The sequence below is a fragment of the Astyanax mexicanus genome, chromosome 1, assembly GCF_023375975.1.
Source record: "Astyanax mexicanus isolate ESR-SI-001 chromosome 1, AstMex3_surface, whole genome shotgun sequence".
Lineage (NCBI taxonomy): Eukaryota > Metazoa > Chordata > Actinopteri > Characiformes > Acestrorhamphidae > Astyanax > Astyanax mexicanus.
In genome coordinates, this window is record NC_064408.1 from 30,196,881 (window position 1) to 30,214,084 (window position 17,204).

Genomic DNA, 17,204 nt, shown 5'->3' on the forward strand with positions numbered 1-17,204 from the left:
GTTAATGTTGATGTATAACATACACACAACTGGCACTTAATAACCAACATAAGCAACAAAAAAAACTCAAAATATTGCTGATAAATATATAAGTGGAGGATGGAGCAACACACACACACACACACACACACACAAGGCCGATGGTTAAATTTCAGAAACTCTCTAATTCACCTGACTGCATTTGTTTGGACTGTGGTAAGAAATGGGACAGCGCTATCGGCAGAACAGTGAATGTGGCGGGTGGGCATGGGATTAACACAAGCAATTTTTGGTGGGAGCGAGTGGTTACAGGACTAAACAAGCGGAAGTGGGCAGAAGCGGGTTTAAAAAAGCAGTCCCACGCAGAACTCAATTTCCGGGTTGTTCTCCCTTACAATTACAATTCTGACTTCTCTTCAAAGTGTTTATTAGTCACCGACACAATAATAGAACGGGTGCTGCTGGAAATAACTTTGATATATGTTAGAAGAGCGATGTTCAAAGCTCTATTGCTGAAGTTGAAAAAGAGCTACCTTCACACACTCATACCAACTTGAAACCTGACTCACCACTTCATTGCACATCACATATAGTCAACAAGTGAAGAAAGGGGCAGTAAAGAGCAAATCTCTGAACACACTCTAGATTGCATTATAACAACCCAGGCACAGCTGTTTCAGCCTGGTGCTATGGAGAGTTCAAATGGTTAAACTGTCAACTGTGTGCTGTTGCTGATTTTTCTGTGCTTCTCTGTTTAACAGAATGTCAAAGTTAAGGGACCGAAAGACTCCAAAGACCGCACCACTACTGTCACCATGGAAGGTAAGACCAGCACAAGAGTGCGTGTAGTAGTGTTGTAGACAAGAACACCACAGCCAATCAGAGTCAAGACCAATACCTTTAGTAGTTGACAAGACGAGACATTTTCATTTCAATTTTTTACATGTTTAAGAGTGTGTTTGGTGTTTGCTTCTGTAATGGTCACATGTAGTCCAGGACACAGTTATTATCAGGGCCAATCAAGCTAATTTAGTTAATTCAAATAGAAGTGAACTCTCACTGTTTTGTCTATTTGTCTTCCTCAATAGACAGTACATTTGCGACTCTCCTTTATCTGCACTCTTCTCTAGAGTTCAAGCAGTTCAGTTTGGTTTGATGGCTTGTGATCATCTCCCTCTTGATTATATTCCAGAGGTTTTCTATTGGTAAAAAAAGTCTCTTATTCTGATTTTTTCTAAAACATAACATTTAATAGTATATAGAACAAAATTCAGTTTATAATAAACATTACCTCAGACAAACTCAGACAAACATTTTGAGTCTACCTTACTCAGAGACTGAGAAAAGACTGATTTTAAATGAGAACACTTGTTTATGGTCTTAAGACTGGTCTCGAGACCAAGACCTCACTGAACTACTACAACACTACTATGTGCTGATGGTGTGTTGGTGCTTGGCATGACATACAAAATTGACTTCTTAAACAATATTTGGACTTTATTTTTTCTAGCCTTAGTCTTTCCCATAATGTTTACTTAGCCAGGAGAGCCTATTAATGTGAGTGAGCTGGGATGCCAACTTGGTTTAAAAACTTTTTTTTCTGTTTTATTTCTTTAGAATATTTAAACTTTTTTTATACCACACTTCTAATATCTGGATCTGTCTGGATATGAATAGTTTTACTAATTACAAGAGTCTTGAAAAGGGTGTAGTTGCATTATTATAGTTTCCTTATATCAGTGATATAAAATGTTGTTAAAAGGACTATATGTAGTTCTAAGACAGCTGTTGTAACAGGCCTGGATGACGGTTTGTTTGTGGCCTGTGTGTGTGTGTCAGCATGGCAGAATGTGTGTAAGTTTTGCAATAAAACAGGTGAAAATGAGAGGGCGATATTGTTTTGCAGATAATCCAGTTTTATTTTGACTGGGGGCTCTTTAAGAATGAGCTCAGCCCCACCGCTCTCTACTTGTGTATGCAGTGTCCACAGTCAGCGTGTGCTCTCTCTCTCTCTCTCTGGGTGCACAGAAGAAGGTATATGGGACGGAGAAAGAGAGGTGGAGACATACGGAGAAAGAGAGAAAGAGCGTGGCAGAGCAGTTAAAAAAAAGCGTTAGCAGAGAGAAAGTCTGTGAGAGAGAGAACAGCTTAGAGAGATTACTACGAGGAAGAGGGATGAGCAAGTAACAGATAGGAAGAGACAGAGAAAGAGTGAACGAGGGAGTGAGAGAGTAAAGGAACTCATGGAGATTCTTCTGGTGCTCCGGCTTTGTTGTAACTGCACTTACGGTAATGAATGCCTCTTTTACTTCTTTTTTTATCTTTCTTTTATACTTTAGAAATGCCTGTGATTTTTTTTTTTTTTTATTGAATTTCGGTGGATCCCAATTATTGCTGGGCTTAGTCTATTTGATGAACAAGCAAGGATATGCAGGACTGCACTGGCGAATTAATTTAAATGCAGCCCATCTTCTTGTCTGTCTGTCTGTCTGTCTAGCAGTTTCTTTCATGTGGAAAAGCTAGGAAAGTCTTGCCTTTACCCAGTTATATATATTTATATATGCCTGAAAGAGAGTGCATCAGAGAGAGCGAGAGCGAGGGAGAGAATGGGAGAGCGAGAAAGCGAGAGAGAGACATGCACTGAATGTAACATGGTGGTAACAAAGTGATTGCAGACTACCAGGTTAGAGATCTGTACACATCTATATGTATTAAGGAATTGTCAATGCGGCAAGATGCATGCTTGTGTATGTATGTATATATATGTGTGCGTTTGCGTCTCACTGCATCTTCCTCCTTTTTGAAGTTTCTCACCTCCAACCCCAATGTTGCTGGGGGATAATCCCCCACAATGCACCAGCTGCAGTTACCACGGCGATGCTTAATTAACAGGCCGTGTAAGTGCACACCTTCAAGTGTCAGAGAAGTGAGAGAGAGAGAGAGAGAGAGGGAGGAGAGGAGGTGTGGAGGAACGATTGATTGAACTGGTGTTTCTCTCTTTACACACCAGTCACGTTCACTCTGTACAAGACGAGCCTCGTCTCCGAAGATCTCTAGCACTCTAGTGTGTGTGTGTGTGTGTGTGTGTGTGTGTGTGCTGCTGGGATTTGTGACAGGCTTGTATATCCGAGTATTGATATAATGTGACATACCTGATATGCAGCAGCTTGAGGATGTCTTTTAATGAGAGGAAGTGCAGCAGCCCTACATAGATAGATGACTTTCCTCAGGACAAGTGATGCTGCAGTTGTTGAAAAACTTTCCCAGGGTTCAGTTATGTATCCATGTATTACAACAACAATATCTGTCCAAGTGTTTGTTGACATGTTTGTTGCACCCATTGCTGACTAGGGCTGCAACGATTAGTCGATGTAATACACAATGTCGATTATTTATAATTGTAGACTACCGCTCAAAAGTTTGATATCACAGTGAAATTTTCTTGTTTTCAATGGAAACACATTTAATTCCCCAAAAACTGTGAACTTTACACACTGATTCACTTTACCAGCCTTAAGCTATATACCATATTTGCACTACAGTTATACAGGTTCTATTTATACTGTCATTCCATCTCAATCACCATCAATATTGCACTATTGTCTTCCGTCTTACGTATATTTATTGTGTCTTGTTGTATTGTACATATAGTGTCTCCCACTCTTTTATATTATATATCTATTTCTTTTTTTACTTATATTTATATATCTATTTCTCCCCCACACTACTGCACCTTGTTTTTGTCTCATGTATGTCTATTTGTGTCCCTGCTGTATTGTACCCATAGTGTCTCCCATTCTCCTTTATTATATCTATTATCTGTACTTGCTGTAAAATTGGGAAGGAGAGTAACGTAATTTCAATTCTCTGTATGTCCTGTACATATGCAGTATTGACAATAAAACTACTTGACTTCACTTGATTTAAGATTCTGAAATAAAGCAAATAAACAGGACATGCAGACATTGTCAGAGTAAGAAATATTGGTTAAAATGAAAATGATGACCGTGTACTTCAAGTTTTGCCTTAATCAAAGAAGCCACCTTTTGCAGCAATTACAGCCTGGCAGACTCTAGATATTCTAGCTGTCAGCTTTTCGAGGAAATCGAAAAGTTGATGTGATTTCACCCCATGCTTTCTGTATCATCTTCCACAACATGGATTGGCTTGATGCAGTCTTTCTCCATACCACACGGTCAAGCTGCTCCCACAGCTCAATAGGGTTCAGATTCGGAGACTGTGCTGGCCACTCCATTACAATCAGAATTTCGGCTGATTCTTTTATTTCCTAAATATTGCTGACACAATTTGGAGGTGTGTTTGGGGTCATTATGCAGTTGTAGGATGAAACTAGCCCCAATCAAGCGCTGTCCATAGAGCATGACATATTATTGCAATATCTTGTGGTAGCCTCCTTTCTTTAAGATCCCTTCCCTCTGAATAATCTCCTATTTTACCACCTTCAAAGCATCCCCAGACCATCATGCTGCCTCCACCATGCTTGACAGATGGCATTAAGCATTGGTCATGCATCCTTTCATTGGTCCTGCGCCTGACAAATGTTCTTCTATTTGATCCGAAGACCTCAAACTTGGACTCATCTGTCCACAACACCTTCTTCCAATCTTTCAGTGTCCAATGTCGTTTGGCCAATCACAGTCTGCTTTTTATCAACCTCACACAGTTTACACTCAACTTACTCTGTGTATCCAAAAGTGCCCAAACACAACAGATTACATATTTACTTACTTACTAGACATTTAAATGCCTTTTAAATCTCATGATCAGCTATTTCTATCATTTTTAGAGATGGAGGACATCTCAGAAATAATTGTTGACTAATCTGAATCTCATTGAAAAAAGAATCAGCAGATTAGCCTACTACCAAAATAATCATTAGTTGCAGCCCTGTTGCTGATACAGTGCTGTGTAAATGCACACACAGCTTGTGTCTACTCCTGATGGAGAAGTATTGTCAGAACCCTCCAGCAGATAAATGTGGACCTATCTGTTGGCACTGCCCTAACACCAGATATAGGCTAGAGGAATATAAATCCCCCAGCATTGAGCTGTGAAGCAATGAACCTGTGTTCTCTGGATTGATGCAGCTACATCCAATACTTTGTGATGATTTGTGGAGTTGGGGGATGAGGGAGGTTGGGGATCATCCAACAATCTGATCACACGCTTTTGCTGCCGAAAAGAATCAGATTCTCACAGTAGTGCTCCAGAATCTATTAAAAACCCATTCCCTGGTCTTCCTTGGACTTTTATTGGAGTAAAGACAGATACTCCAACAAAAGGATGGGACAGAGAATATACTGCTTTTATATCCTTGATTTTGAGCTCATGTCACAATACTTTTGTCCATACAGCTTTTTTTTGTTTGTTTGTTTTTTCTCTCAATCTTTTTTGTTTAAGTTTACATGGGAGCCAATTTTAAAAGGAATTCTTTTAAATTAATCAATCTTACAAGCACAAAAAAATGAAATGCTTTATTCTAAGTAATACAGACAGGGCTGAAAAACTTAATTACTCTTTTTGGCACATTAACCGCTTGTCTGATTGCACGGAAGACAATCCTACCCACATACTATCTATATAGATAATTTACATTTCATGGTATTTTATGGTAACGATATCCTTGCAATATGACAAAACATGGAATTTAAAAATATATAATTTCGAAAAGATACTACTGCTATCAATAATCCATCATGTCGTGATACTAATAATGCATTCCATATATTCAGGAAGTATATAAAAATAAATTATAATGAACAGATAAAATCTGCCTCTAGCAGATGTTTTATTGAGAAATGAGAACTTAATTGCTTTAAAATAACATCACAATATTTCAAGGCATTTTGTGATAACGATATTCCAAAACGTATGATACAATATGTCACTCCTCTCATCAACTGCAGCATATGCTGTACCGTTAGCAAACTGTACCATTTTTATTCAAAGGCCAACCTGACAACAGTGAAAGCTACATTTGGCTTTAAATTTGACTAAAAAATGCTCTCTAGCAAATCTTAGTTATTACCTGGTGCACTAAAGTAATTCATCTCTACCAATTCCTCAGCAGTTGCTTTAATGTACTCCTCTTATCTCCTGCTGCCAGGTTCAACCTATCTAGTCCAGTTACAAAGCTCAGAGCTAGCCCAGTACAGACTTAGTCTAAACACACAGTGCAGTGTATTCTCTGTTTACACCTTCAGCACGTGGATTGATGGACTTGCAGGCAAGGCTGAATCCCACAGCACTTCTGGGTATTGCAAGTCCTGGAGTTAGAAGGAATTTATACCTGTTTATAAAAATCTGTTGGAGAAAGATAAGCTGCTGCTGTTGCTTATAGACCTCAGCTGGAGATAATCTGAAGGCTTTTAACTTCTCTTCAGCACAGTCTCTCTCTCTCTCTCTCTCTCTCTCTCTCTTTTGCTCTCCCTCTCTCTCTTTCTTTCTTATTCCCCGCTGTTTGTCAGTCAATACTCTAATGATGGAAACTCTGTTTCTTCAAGATAAGTAAATATGTGCCTCGGCTCCTGTTCACCCATGGTCTCAGTCATTACTCCTCCGTCAAAACAAATCTCTGTATCTTAATGGGACAAGTTGCGTTCAGATTTCATTCGTGTTTGGTTTAGTTTCTCACTGACAGATATTGACCTGCAGTATCACGTTTTACCCTGACATGCCAGAAGTCAGTAAGTGATTAGATTGTGCAGTGTTACTTTCAATTGTGAGGTTTTAAATTGTAAGTGATGTTAATCGCTAGCTTATGTACACATAGCAAGGCAAAATAAATGACCAGAGTTTGAGTAAGGCCTGATAGTATGTGCCAGATGGAAGGGGCATTCTATTTTTTAAGATTTATTTATATTTTTCTCCTATTTTTTCTCCCCATTGTAGCTAGGCCAATGGTCCCATTCATTTAGCTGCTAGTCAGCTGTATATCCTCCATCACTAGTGATGCCACAACACCGGTAGGGTGAAGAATAGCACATGCCTCCTCCAACACATGTGAAGTCATGCTGATGCATGACTGTGCCAGTGGCTCGAAGGAAAGAGCAGCGACTTGGTTACGATACATCAGCTCACAGATGCCTTGTGCTGATTGACATCACCCTTTGGAGGGATGAGGGGAAATATCACCATCTAGCACCACCCAGAGAGAGCAAGGCCAATTAAGCACTCTCAGGACTCAGGCAGCTGATGGCAGGCTGCATGACCGGGATTCAAACAAGCGATCTCCCGATTATAGTGACAGCAGCTAGCCTGCTGGTCCACTCAGTGCCCAAACATTCCTCTGTGTCACAGGTGTAACCGGAATGTCATATAAGGCAATATCACCCACAGTACACAGTGCAGTGGGTGGTAATAATCGTGACCGAAGGTGCCTGGCTACAATTGCCTGTACAAACAGACAAGCAAAATTATCATATCAATCAATACAATTAACATATTTAAATACTGCAGTAATAATGCAGTATTACTTTTGTACCACCATATATATATATATATATATATATATATATATATATATATATATATATATATATATATTTGACATGTTTTGCTCATTTTAAACATGATAGTCTTTTGCTTTCTGATGTTCAAGCTTAGTATTGCTGTATCAGAAATGTAATTATTAACTATTCTTATTTTGATCATTTGCAGATACAGATAAATCCACAGGCTTCTAAAGTTCTACTGTAAATTGGTCAGCCCTACATAAAGTGTCAGTCAGGGACTGAGAGAGTGCAGGAGGGAAGTGATTGGCCCACTTTGATACCCTGATTAATTAAATGATACTGTCCACAGTGACTTTGAGAACTGGCTCAAAACAAACGCACACACACACAAAACACACACACACACAAGCATGTACAGTTCTCTGGGGGCATCTTTTCCCCCCTAACAGGCAAATAGATCATCTGCTGATTTGCATTCAAAACTTTTTTTTCTCTCTGTCCTGAATACTGAAGTGGGCTTCAGTGATGTTTTAGTCAAATGTGGTTTTCAGAGAAGGACCAACAAAGGCCAGGCATTTTGTGGAACAGACTGTACTGGTGGTTTAGTTACTGGAACTCAGTCCTGGACCAGTCTGTGGTAACTAAAATCTCAGCGCAGAATAGAGTAAAATATAGATATTTTTCATACTGTATACCATGGCTACACATGCCTTGAACCAGCTTGGTGTATGATCCTATTTAGTCTACAGATAAAACACAATATATACAATATTATGCAATATACAATATACAATTTACGTACAATAAAACATAGAAATTGAAAATATACACTTTAACTTTCACTGTAAACATTCGATATTGCAATGCTAAATGTACAAGGTATAAGGACTCAATCTTGATGTATGTAATGTGGAAGTGGGTAGATAGTCCAGTAGGTGCAGTGTGAGTAGTACAGGATCAAGAGCAACATTAGACATTATCAGTTCACTAATTAGGTTGTAGCTGAATAGGCTGGTGTAGTAGATGGAGTTTACAGTGCCAATACAAAATGAGTCTACTTTGTCTACTTTAAGGTTTTGCAAATAATCTCATATTTATCTTACTTGTGTGTCAGAATTCTGAATAAGTTTAATTGGCCAAATAATATATACACTGTATTGACAAAAGTTTTAGGGCATATGCTTATTCAGTGGTTCTTCTGAAAATATGGAATATTGTAAACTCACAGCATCACCAAAAGTCTTAAAGTCCTATTATAATATTAGTACTCCTCTATAGGTACATGCCAAGCTGTGTGTGCATTTGCACATGTGTGTTAGCATTGGATGCAACTTAAAGTAGCTGAATGCATTGGTGTGTCCGGTGTTATGTACATTCGGTGTACATATTGTCTAGGTGAAGTCTTGTGAGGTGTTCATTGCTCATTTGTGTTGGAGACACTGTCTGCATGAGCTATTTCACTTCCTCAGGGCAGCAACACTGTCTGCAGTATGGAGCCAATTGCAGCCTTTATAAGCGAATGGAGATCAGTGATTGGCCAAACATGAAGCGTGTGTGTGTGTGTGTGTGTGTGTGTTTTTGCACATAATGGATTGGTTCTGAGTTAAGACCCATGTTGTGAGCCAATAAAGTAAGATAGAGAAGAGTAGAAAGGAAGAACAGTGATTTGTGACCGCTTTAAGAGTCTAAAGCATCTCATTACAAATAATATTGTCTGATAAACTTTTATATTTATATTCTACACTAATATTATCCCTTAGATTTGCATAAAGTTTTTTTCTCCCAAATTTGATTGTATAAATCCATAACATTAGACACTGATGGGTGACGTGAAAAGCAATGATCATCTTTATCTACAGTGGCATCAGCCAAAGGTTGGGATTGTCAGTAAAAGATCCCCATTCACACGGAAACACCATACCACTCTGAAATGCCGAAATTAACAGGGATTCTCTAGACATTCAGAAATTTCCAGGCCCTTCCTCAGAAACAACTACTTTATTTTCAAAATTGTTGGTCAAGGCCTGGTCCAGAATCTCAGTTCACTGTAAGGTTTGTACCTCTGGACAGGAGGATTGGAAAGAAACTGCATGCAGTGCGTTTTGGTGCCTCCGCTGTGTTAGGTAATGTAAGAGTAACATTAACTTAAGCTGTAAACACGTTATTAATCCACAAATCGCAGAGAGAACAGAACCAATCCAGGCACTGTTCATGTTTCAGGCTGATTCTGAACAGGCTAAGCTAATGTAAACAAAAAGCAGATATGTGATAAAAAATATTCATGAGGACGTGGACCTGAAACATTTGGACAAGGGCCAGATTGTGATGGCTAGATAACTTTGAGAACATCTCCAAAACAGGATATGCTTTGGTTTGTACCTACTAAGAGTCCTCCAGTGGACAACCAGTAAACCAGCGACAGACTCACCTAAACACCTAAAGCTCATTTATGGGATGCACGGTGGTTTCACCTTCTTCAAAAGTTCTTGATACAGAAATCAGGGAGCCAAGGGGCCCTACTCAGTATAAGCAGAGACTTTATTAATGAGGAGACACGCCTGTATTGATGACCACTGAATGCCTGTTTATGGATATAGTGATTCATCCACCAAAATAGCCAATCGGTTTGCTGCTTGTGTGGAGAGCGGCAGAGAGACACCTGCTGGTGGGGGGAAGATGAGGAGATGTGCGCAGGCGCAGTAACCATAACAGTCCAAAAAAAATCACGTTTGTTGTGCCTTTTCTATAGCATTTCTATTTCTATGCAGATTCACATTACTATCAGAAAAATTGAAAAACGCTCTGACAGGAACTTTTAAATTTTTTGGATCTGTTTACACAGACAGTGGGTTTCCTGTACTGGATTCCATATTAACATTAGGATCTATAGTTTATAGTTTTTGCATCTTGATTTTGATCGTGATCTGATCTCAAGTATTTTACATTGTGTGATCAGCCTACTGATATATCAGTCAGACCCTCTGTTCACATATTGAACTACTGCAGTTTGAAAGGTTAAGAAGAGTCGTGCTGACTGCAGCAGAGTAAACGCGGTGCTGGACAGCTCCTGTAATGCAGCACAGCACAGAGTAAACAGAACAGTAGCCGGGGAGGATATGGCAGAACATGCCCTGCATACACTCAGAGCAGACCCACAGCATGTGAACCAAGGCGTAAACAGCTCCTCTCCTGATCTTCCATTAGCATGTGTAGTTTTTATATATATATATAAATTACACACACATATAAACACACACACACACACACAAAATGATAAAAGTGCTGCTCTCCACTGGAAGCGCTGTTTGTTCAGTGGACTGTGTAATAGACTTTGGAAGATGTGATTCTGTGAGTGTGTGTGTGTGTTAAGAAGGGTTAGTGTGTTACTTTTGTGTGTATTTGTCTCACACTGCAATCGTAATCACATATTTACTGCTAATGATGCTTTTTCATCTTTTTCTCAGCTCTCCTCTATAAACCCATTGACCGTGTCACTCGGAGTACCCTCGTACTACACGTAAGTACAGAACTAACTCAATTCCAATCTCTCTCTCTCTCTCTCTCTCTCTCTCTCTCTCTCTCTCTCTATATATATATATATACATATATATATATATATATGTATGTATATATATGTATATATATATACATACATATATATATATATATATGTATGTATATATATATACATACATATATATATATACATATATACATATATATGTATATATGTATATATATATATCTTGTTTTTTTATTCTTTCTCTAAAATAATCTATAGTTGTTTGTATGAGACAGTGGCCTGGCAGTCCATAATGATGAGGCTGAAATTGTTTTATTCCGATCCTGAACGTTACTTCTGCACCATTTAAGGTGGAACAGACATTCAGAATAAGCAGTTAACCTCTGCTTTGTGTTGAAGTAGTGGACTTTTTATGACTATGACTTAGGACTATTTTTAAGCTGTTTATAGAAGCATAAACTTGTTGCGATAGCCGTTCCTTCCATGGCTGTGATATCATTTTTGTTTAGAAAAATATGAGAGAATGCAGTAGTCTTCTTTTTTTCCATGTTATTTTTTATAATCATTATTGCTTTGGTTGGTTTCTAAACAGTTCTACTGTTTTCTGCAGCTTGTGCAACAGTTACAATATTCCTGATTTCTGTAACTGCACAGGTACCACACAGTACGTACTGCACCAATTAATGTGAAATGGACATTTTTAATAAGGAGTTAATATATACATATTCTTTTGGTTGACGTAGTCCACTGCCTTTATTAACTATATTTACTGTGTATAAAAGTAGCCTACTTTTTTGGGAACTATTCCTCCTATGTCTGTGATCCTTTTTGCTTACATAAATATGTGGAAATGAAGTCAGTCTTTTTTTTCTGGGTTATTTTTAAACATTTTGGGTTGTGTCTACCCAATTTTTGAGAATCACACATATTTTCTGGACCCTCTGTCCACTTAAAGGAGAACTCCAGTGTAAAATTGATATTTGGTGTATTAAAACATGATAAAGTGTACTAACTAACTATTGTTGAATAGCCCACCTTAGGGGTGTGACGAGATCTCGTGGCACGGGGATTCGTTCTGTCATTACTAGCCCACCGCGCTCAGCTGAAAACAGCTGATTGGCTGTTTCTCCTGAGAGAAAATTTATTTGGGGCTTTCATTTGGCGCCCCCTTTAGTGCAGCGCCTCTATGCGTCGCATAGGCTGCATACCCCCTTTTTAAGTTGTATGTCTGGCTGCATTTTGGCTCCAGTGGAAACAATAAACAGTAAAAGACTGACCAACAAGACACAAACCATGTGAATACTGTAAGTAAATCCTACACGCGTCTGTTTCATAGGCAGTTGTACTAAAAAAAATCAATGTGTGAGAAAAACCAGTCTGTTAAGTTTGCGTTTGATGATTTTGAAACTCTAGTTTTCAAGCCATTTTTCATTTTTGAAGTTTTCTTTAAAATTTTTATTTTTAAATCTCGTCTCGTTCTCGTGAACCCAGTATCGTGTCTCTTCTCGTCTCGTGATATTAGTGTCTCGTCACACCCCTAGCCCACCTCCTTTCTCCTGCAGCTTTCCAAGATCCATACATTTTGTGCTTTTTGCCCAGCTCTCTTCACAATGGGGGCTCCGGGGCATCCACTTGCCCCTGCAGATAAATCACTTTTTACACCTTTATCCAGTGTCAAAGTAGCTCCACACCTTATTGGTAGAATCCGGAGTGCCCTGACATTTAAAATGAGACATTAATAACTTAATAATTTTATGAGAAGCTTATTAAAAAACACAGTTTACAACCCGTAGCTTTGCGTTATCAGTACAGTGATGGTGGTGCCCGGAGATTAGCTTGCGCTACAGGTTGTAAACAGTGTTTTTAATAAACATCTTGTACACTTTAAAAGTTGTTAACGTCTAGTTTTAAATGTCAGAACTCTTCGAATTCTACCAATGAGGTGTGGTGCTACTTTGTGCACAAAATTGCTGGGTCTCTGAAAGCTGCGGGAAAGCGGAGCTGGGCTATTCAACAAAGGGTATTACTATATCATGTTTTACTACACCCAAAGTCAATTTCACACCAGAGTTCTCCTGTAATGCTTTCCCCAATCTTTTCCCTAGCTCCCAGTCATGCCTCTCTCTTTCTCTCTGTCTCTCTCTCTCTTTCTCTCTCTCTCTTTATTTGAACTATGTGGTTGGAGTGTTGTGCAGATAAGCTGGTCACAGTGTCGGAACAATAGCTGCTCCGTCGCAAAGGTCACCTTTAGTTTAAGCTACCAGAAACACACACACTTCCACATTTCATTCCCCTCTTATCTGAGAGGCAGTAAGCTGTCAGTGCCAAGAAGTGTGTGTGGAAAAGTGCTGACTTTATCAGCAGCAGTGAAATGAGCTGCGCTGCCAGAGGCCTGTCTTATTCTTATACAGACCTGCTCACCTGCGCTAAGGCTGCGCGCTAAACTCCTGCTGCTTTCTGCAGTCTGCGCTGAAGAGAAAGTCATTACAGACCTGAAGCCACATTACACAATCACATTACCTTCTATCCAACATGGAGAAAAGACTTTTTTTACTGATTCATATTACAGAAGAAATATAGAAATGAGCTGTGAGTTATTTGCAGTATACACTGCAGCATTCTGTCTCATGACTTTTGCCATATCCCACAGAACCTAAAGAAAGCAGGATGGCCTGTGGGGTGTCTGTGTGGGGCTCCTATAATGAATGTGGATGTGTTTTCTGACAGTCGTTCTAGCCAAACACTAGGAAAATTTAATCGAGACTACTTTGAAATGTCCCATCTATCTGGTACCCACTATCACAGACAGCACTATAGCACTATGACCATTAGCACTCTGGCTAGTGTTTAGGCTCACTCACAAGATACCTCCTCACCACTTATATTGGAATACGTAGGTAACCTCTGAAGTAGCACTTTACAGTCATGTCAGTGTATAAGGCATGTACACCTTTATAGACTGTGTTGATGCGTTACGTTATAGAAAGCTGTTAAGTTTATTTTTTTCCTGTTCTTTCAATGAACTAAACAGAATCCCACGTTGTACCCTAAGTCAAGAGTACAGCTCCAATATATTCCCCTGTTAATGTCAGTGAAAGTGCTCTCAGGCTGTAAACACGACATCACATCCTCAGCCAGTGCTAATAGCTGTATTCTAAAGAGCACATAAATCCATCACCTCTCATAGCCACTGTGTGGGTGACACCCACAGCAGTTTCAGGTGCGGAGTTCGTCTCTAATAAACTCTGAGTGGATTCAGAGTAGCGTTTCCTTTAACTTTTTTTTAACTTCACTGCACTGTGTTTGTGTGCTTGTGTGTTTTTAATTGCAGGACCTGCTGAAACACACTCCTAAAGAGCACCCAGACTTTGCTCTGCTGCAGGACGCTCTGCGCATCTCCCAGAACTTCCTCTCCAGCATCAACGAGGAGATCGACCCACGCAGGACTGCTGTTACCACACCCAAGGGAGAGGTGTGTGAATTTTGTGGCACATTATGAAAAAAGGGACACTTAGTATTTTATACTGTTCAGTGTTGTTTATCTATTTATTCAATATTTCACAGACTCTTGTATTATTGTTTTGCTACCTGGTGTCGACCAGAAAAGGTTGGGTTCCTATTTTGAGTCTTTTGTCTTGTTGTACGAAAGATATTTTATGAATAGGTCTGCAACTAAAAGTAATCAAATTTCATTGTCGATGTGTCGTAGATGTTTGATGGAGAGAAAGAGAGAGAGACAGAGAGAGAGAGATGGCACATGAGAGAAGAAAAGGGTGAAAGAGGAAGAAACGCACACAGTGAGAGAGAGTGACAAATCCTGAGCGTCCTGATTGGTCTCTCTTCAGGCTTAGTTGGCCAATAACTAATCATAGCTCAAAAACACACTGACCAACTACACGTTTCATTACATACATACAGTGTAATGTAAATGAATACTGTTAGCTTATTTTTTTTTTTTGTAAAAAAATAATTGCACTAAATATGGAGGAGTATATGGCAGCTCTGCGTAATTTTGCATACATGTTCAAATATTATGATAAATATTTCTTTAAATATTACAATATAATATATTTACCTCGACTCTACACTCTACAGTGTGTACAGTGGCCCATAAGCATTTTTGTGTTGAAAGTGAGTGTCTGTGTGTATGTATTCTACTGTCTCTCTTTAAGGTCTTTTCGCTGCTGAATCTCAGCATTCTGGAGCGTACAGTCGAGCCTCTGACGTCTTTCCATGCCGCTAGTGCTGATTCACCTCTCAGCCCTCGTTCTTCTCTCCTCCACAATAGAGCACGCTTATTCACTCGTAGCCTGCAGCTTAGAGGAAGTCACTATTCACCCGCTCTTGACGTTCAGCTTTCAGCTGGGATATTCTGAGCCTCACTGTCTTTTTCTAAAGATTTTCTAAAGCTGAAAGCAGGGAGCTATTTCAGTCTCTTCATTGTAACTTCAGCAGACAGTGGAACGTCTTTTAGAAAGCCTGTGAGCTCTGAGGTGTTGGGCCCACCCCCGGTTCTTTTACTGTACATATCTGCAGAGTTGTGCGTATTTGTTCATGTTATAATGGACTAACCTGTCCAGCAGGCTAAGGCGCTGCTACTGCGATCAGAAGCTGGTTTGAGTTTTAGTCATGCTGCTTGCCATCAGCAGCCGGAGTCTGAGAGAGCACAATGGGCCTTGCTCTGTCTGAGTGGGTAGAGGGCGTCCTCCCCGACATCACTCTCAAGGTGATGTCGGTCAGCACAGGTTAGCTGGAGTCGCTGCGCTTTCCTCAAACATGACATGTATTAGAGGAGGCAATAAAATAAAGAAGGACAAATAATGGAGTAACCTGTGTCTGTTGGTGTGTTTGTGTGTATGTTGCAGGCGCGTCAGCTGGTGAAGGATGGCTTCCTGGTGGAAGTGTCTGAAGGTTCTCGTAAACTCCGCCATGTTTTTCTCTTTACTGATTTGCTGCTCTGTGCCAAGATGAAGAAGACTGCAGTGGGGTATGATATACACACACACAAACACACACAAACACACACAAACACACACACACAAACACACACAAACACACACATACACACACACACACACACACACACACACACACACACACACACACACACACACACACACACACACACACACACACACACACACGCAAGCTATAGAAGGTGGACAAAACGTACATTTGCAAATATTTGAGGCTCCAGCTGTTTAAATTCTGAAATCATTATTTGTGTATTTTCTTTGATTAAATTATTTTGTCACTAATAAGAGGAGGACATGGACTGAATGCATCCAATAAATGGCAGTTTTAAGTTATATAGGACTATAGATTGTGGTAGTTTTGCTTGTGTTTGAGTTTTAGCACATTTATGGCATTCCCTTCTTCCAGCACACATTACCCAATAAGTAACTCATTAACAAGTTACCCAATTAAATAACTCATTATCATCTTACTAAGGTAAAGTGTTTGTACTAAAGCAGGCAAAACACAAAAAAATCACAGGACAGTGTGGTGAAGAGAGTGCATTCTAAAATGAATAGTTTTTCTGCTTTAATTTAGAACAAGAGATGCTAGGATAAAGTTAATAACAAAAAATGGGCATTGCTAATAGTTCCATACACATCCCTGTAAAAATAAACCCACCTTTTAACCCACTCAATTCAGATTCTTTTTTTTTCGCCATACAAATCGGAGGTTTAGAACAAAGTAATAACGTTTGGAGAAACCATAGCAATTTCACCATAATTGTTTAAATCTGTCCATTACACAATTTGCATTTAAAAAATGTTTAATTCATAAGATAAAGCATAAAAACATTAGTTTCTTAACAAAATGTGATAAGTGACAGTCTGGTGTTCATCAGCAACATTAACCAAGGATCTCTCACTGTAATCTAAAAAAACAGACTGTGTCTCTGGGGTCAGTGAGCAATTATGTTACATATGTTTTTCATAGAGTATTCATGATTGAGAAGACAAGCATGTTGGTGGATCATCCATAGAGTAGAAAATACCTCATGTAGAACAGGACAAGTCATCATCTGCATCTGTTGTATTGGTTAAATCTGTTCAGTCATTAGCTCTGCTGAATAACAGCCACTGTCACTCGTCTGACACAAAAACGTATTGATTTCCATCTGTTGTTTTTGAATATTAATGTATATTTGTATGAATGTGGATTAAGGGGGCTACACTTGATTAAATATCTAAAACTGTCCAATTACAAAATCTGTA

General features: G+C 39.2%; 1 protein-coding gene across 3 annotated transcripts in view; it reads left to right on the forward strand.

Moving 5' to 3' along the window:
* The window catches only part of abr (ABR activator of RhoGEF and GTPase), a 243,304-nt gene that overhangs the window by 125,236 nt on the left and 100,864 nt on the right, over window positions 1–17,204 (forward strand). For all 3 annotated transcript variants that reach the window (XM_022680329.2, XM_022680332.2, XM_022680333.2), the window contains 4 exons: window positions 741–801; window positions 10,919–10,971; window positions 14,309–14,449; window positions 15,843–15,964. In XM_022680329.2, the coding sequence (XP_022536050.1) occupies window positions 741–801; window positions 10,919–10,971; window positions 14,309–14,449; window positions 15,843–15,964 (377 nt within the window). The remainder of the gene's footprint in view (window positions 1–740; window positions 802–10,918; window positions 10,972–14,308; window positions 14,450–15,842; window positions 15,965–17,204) is intronic.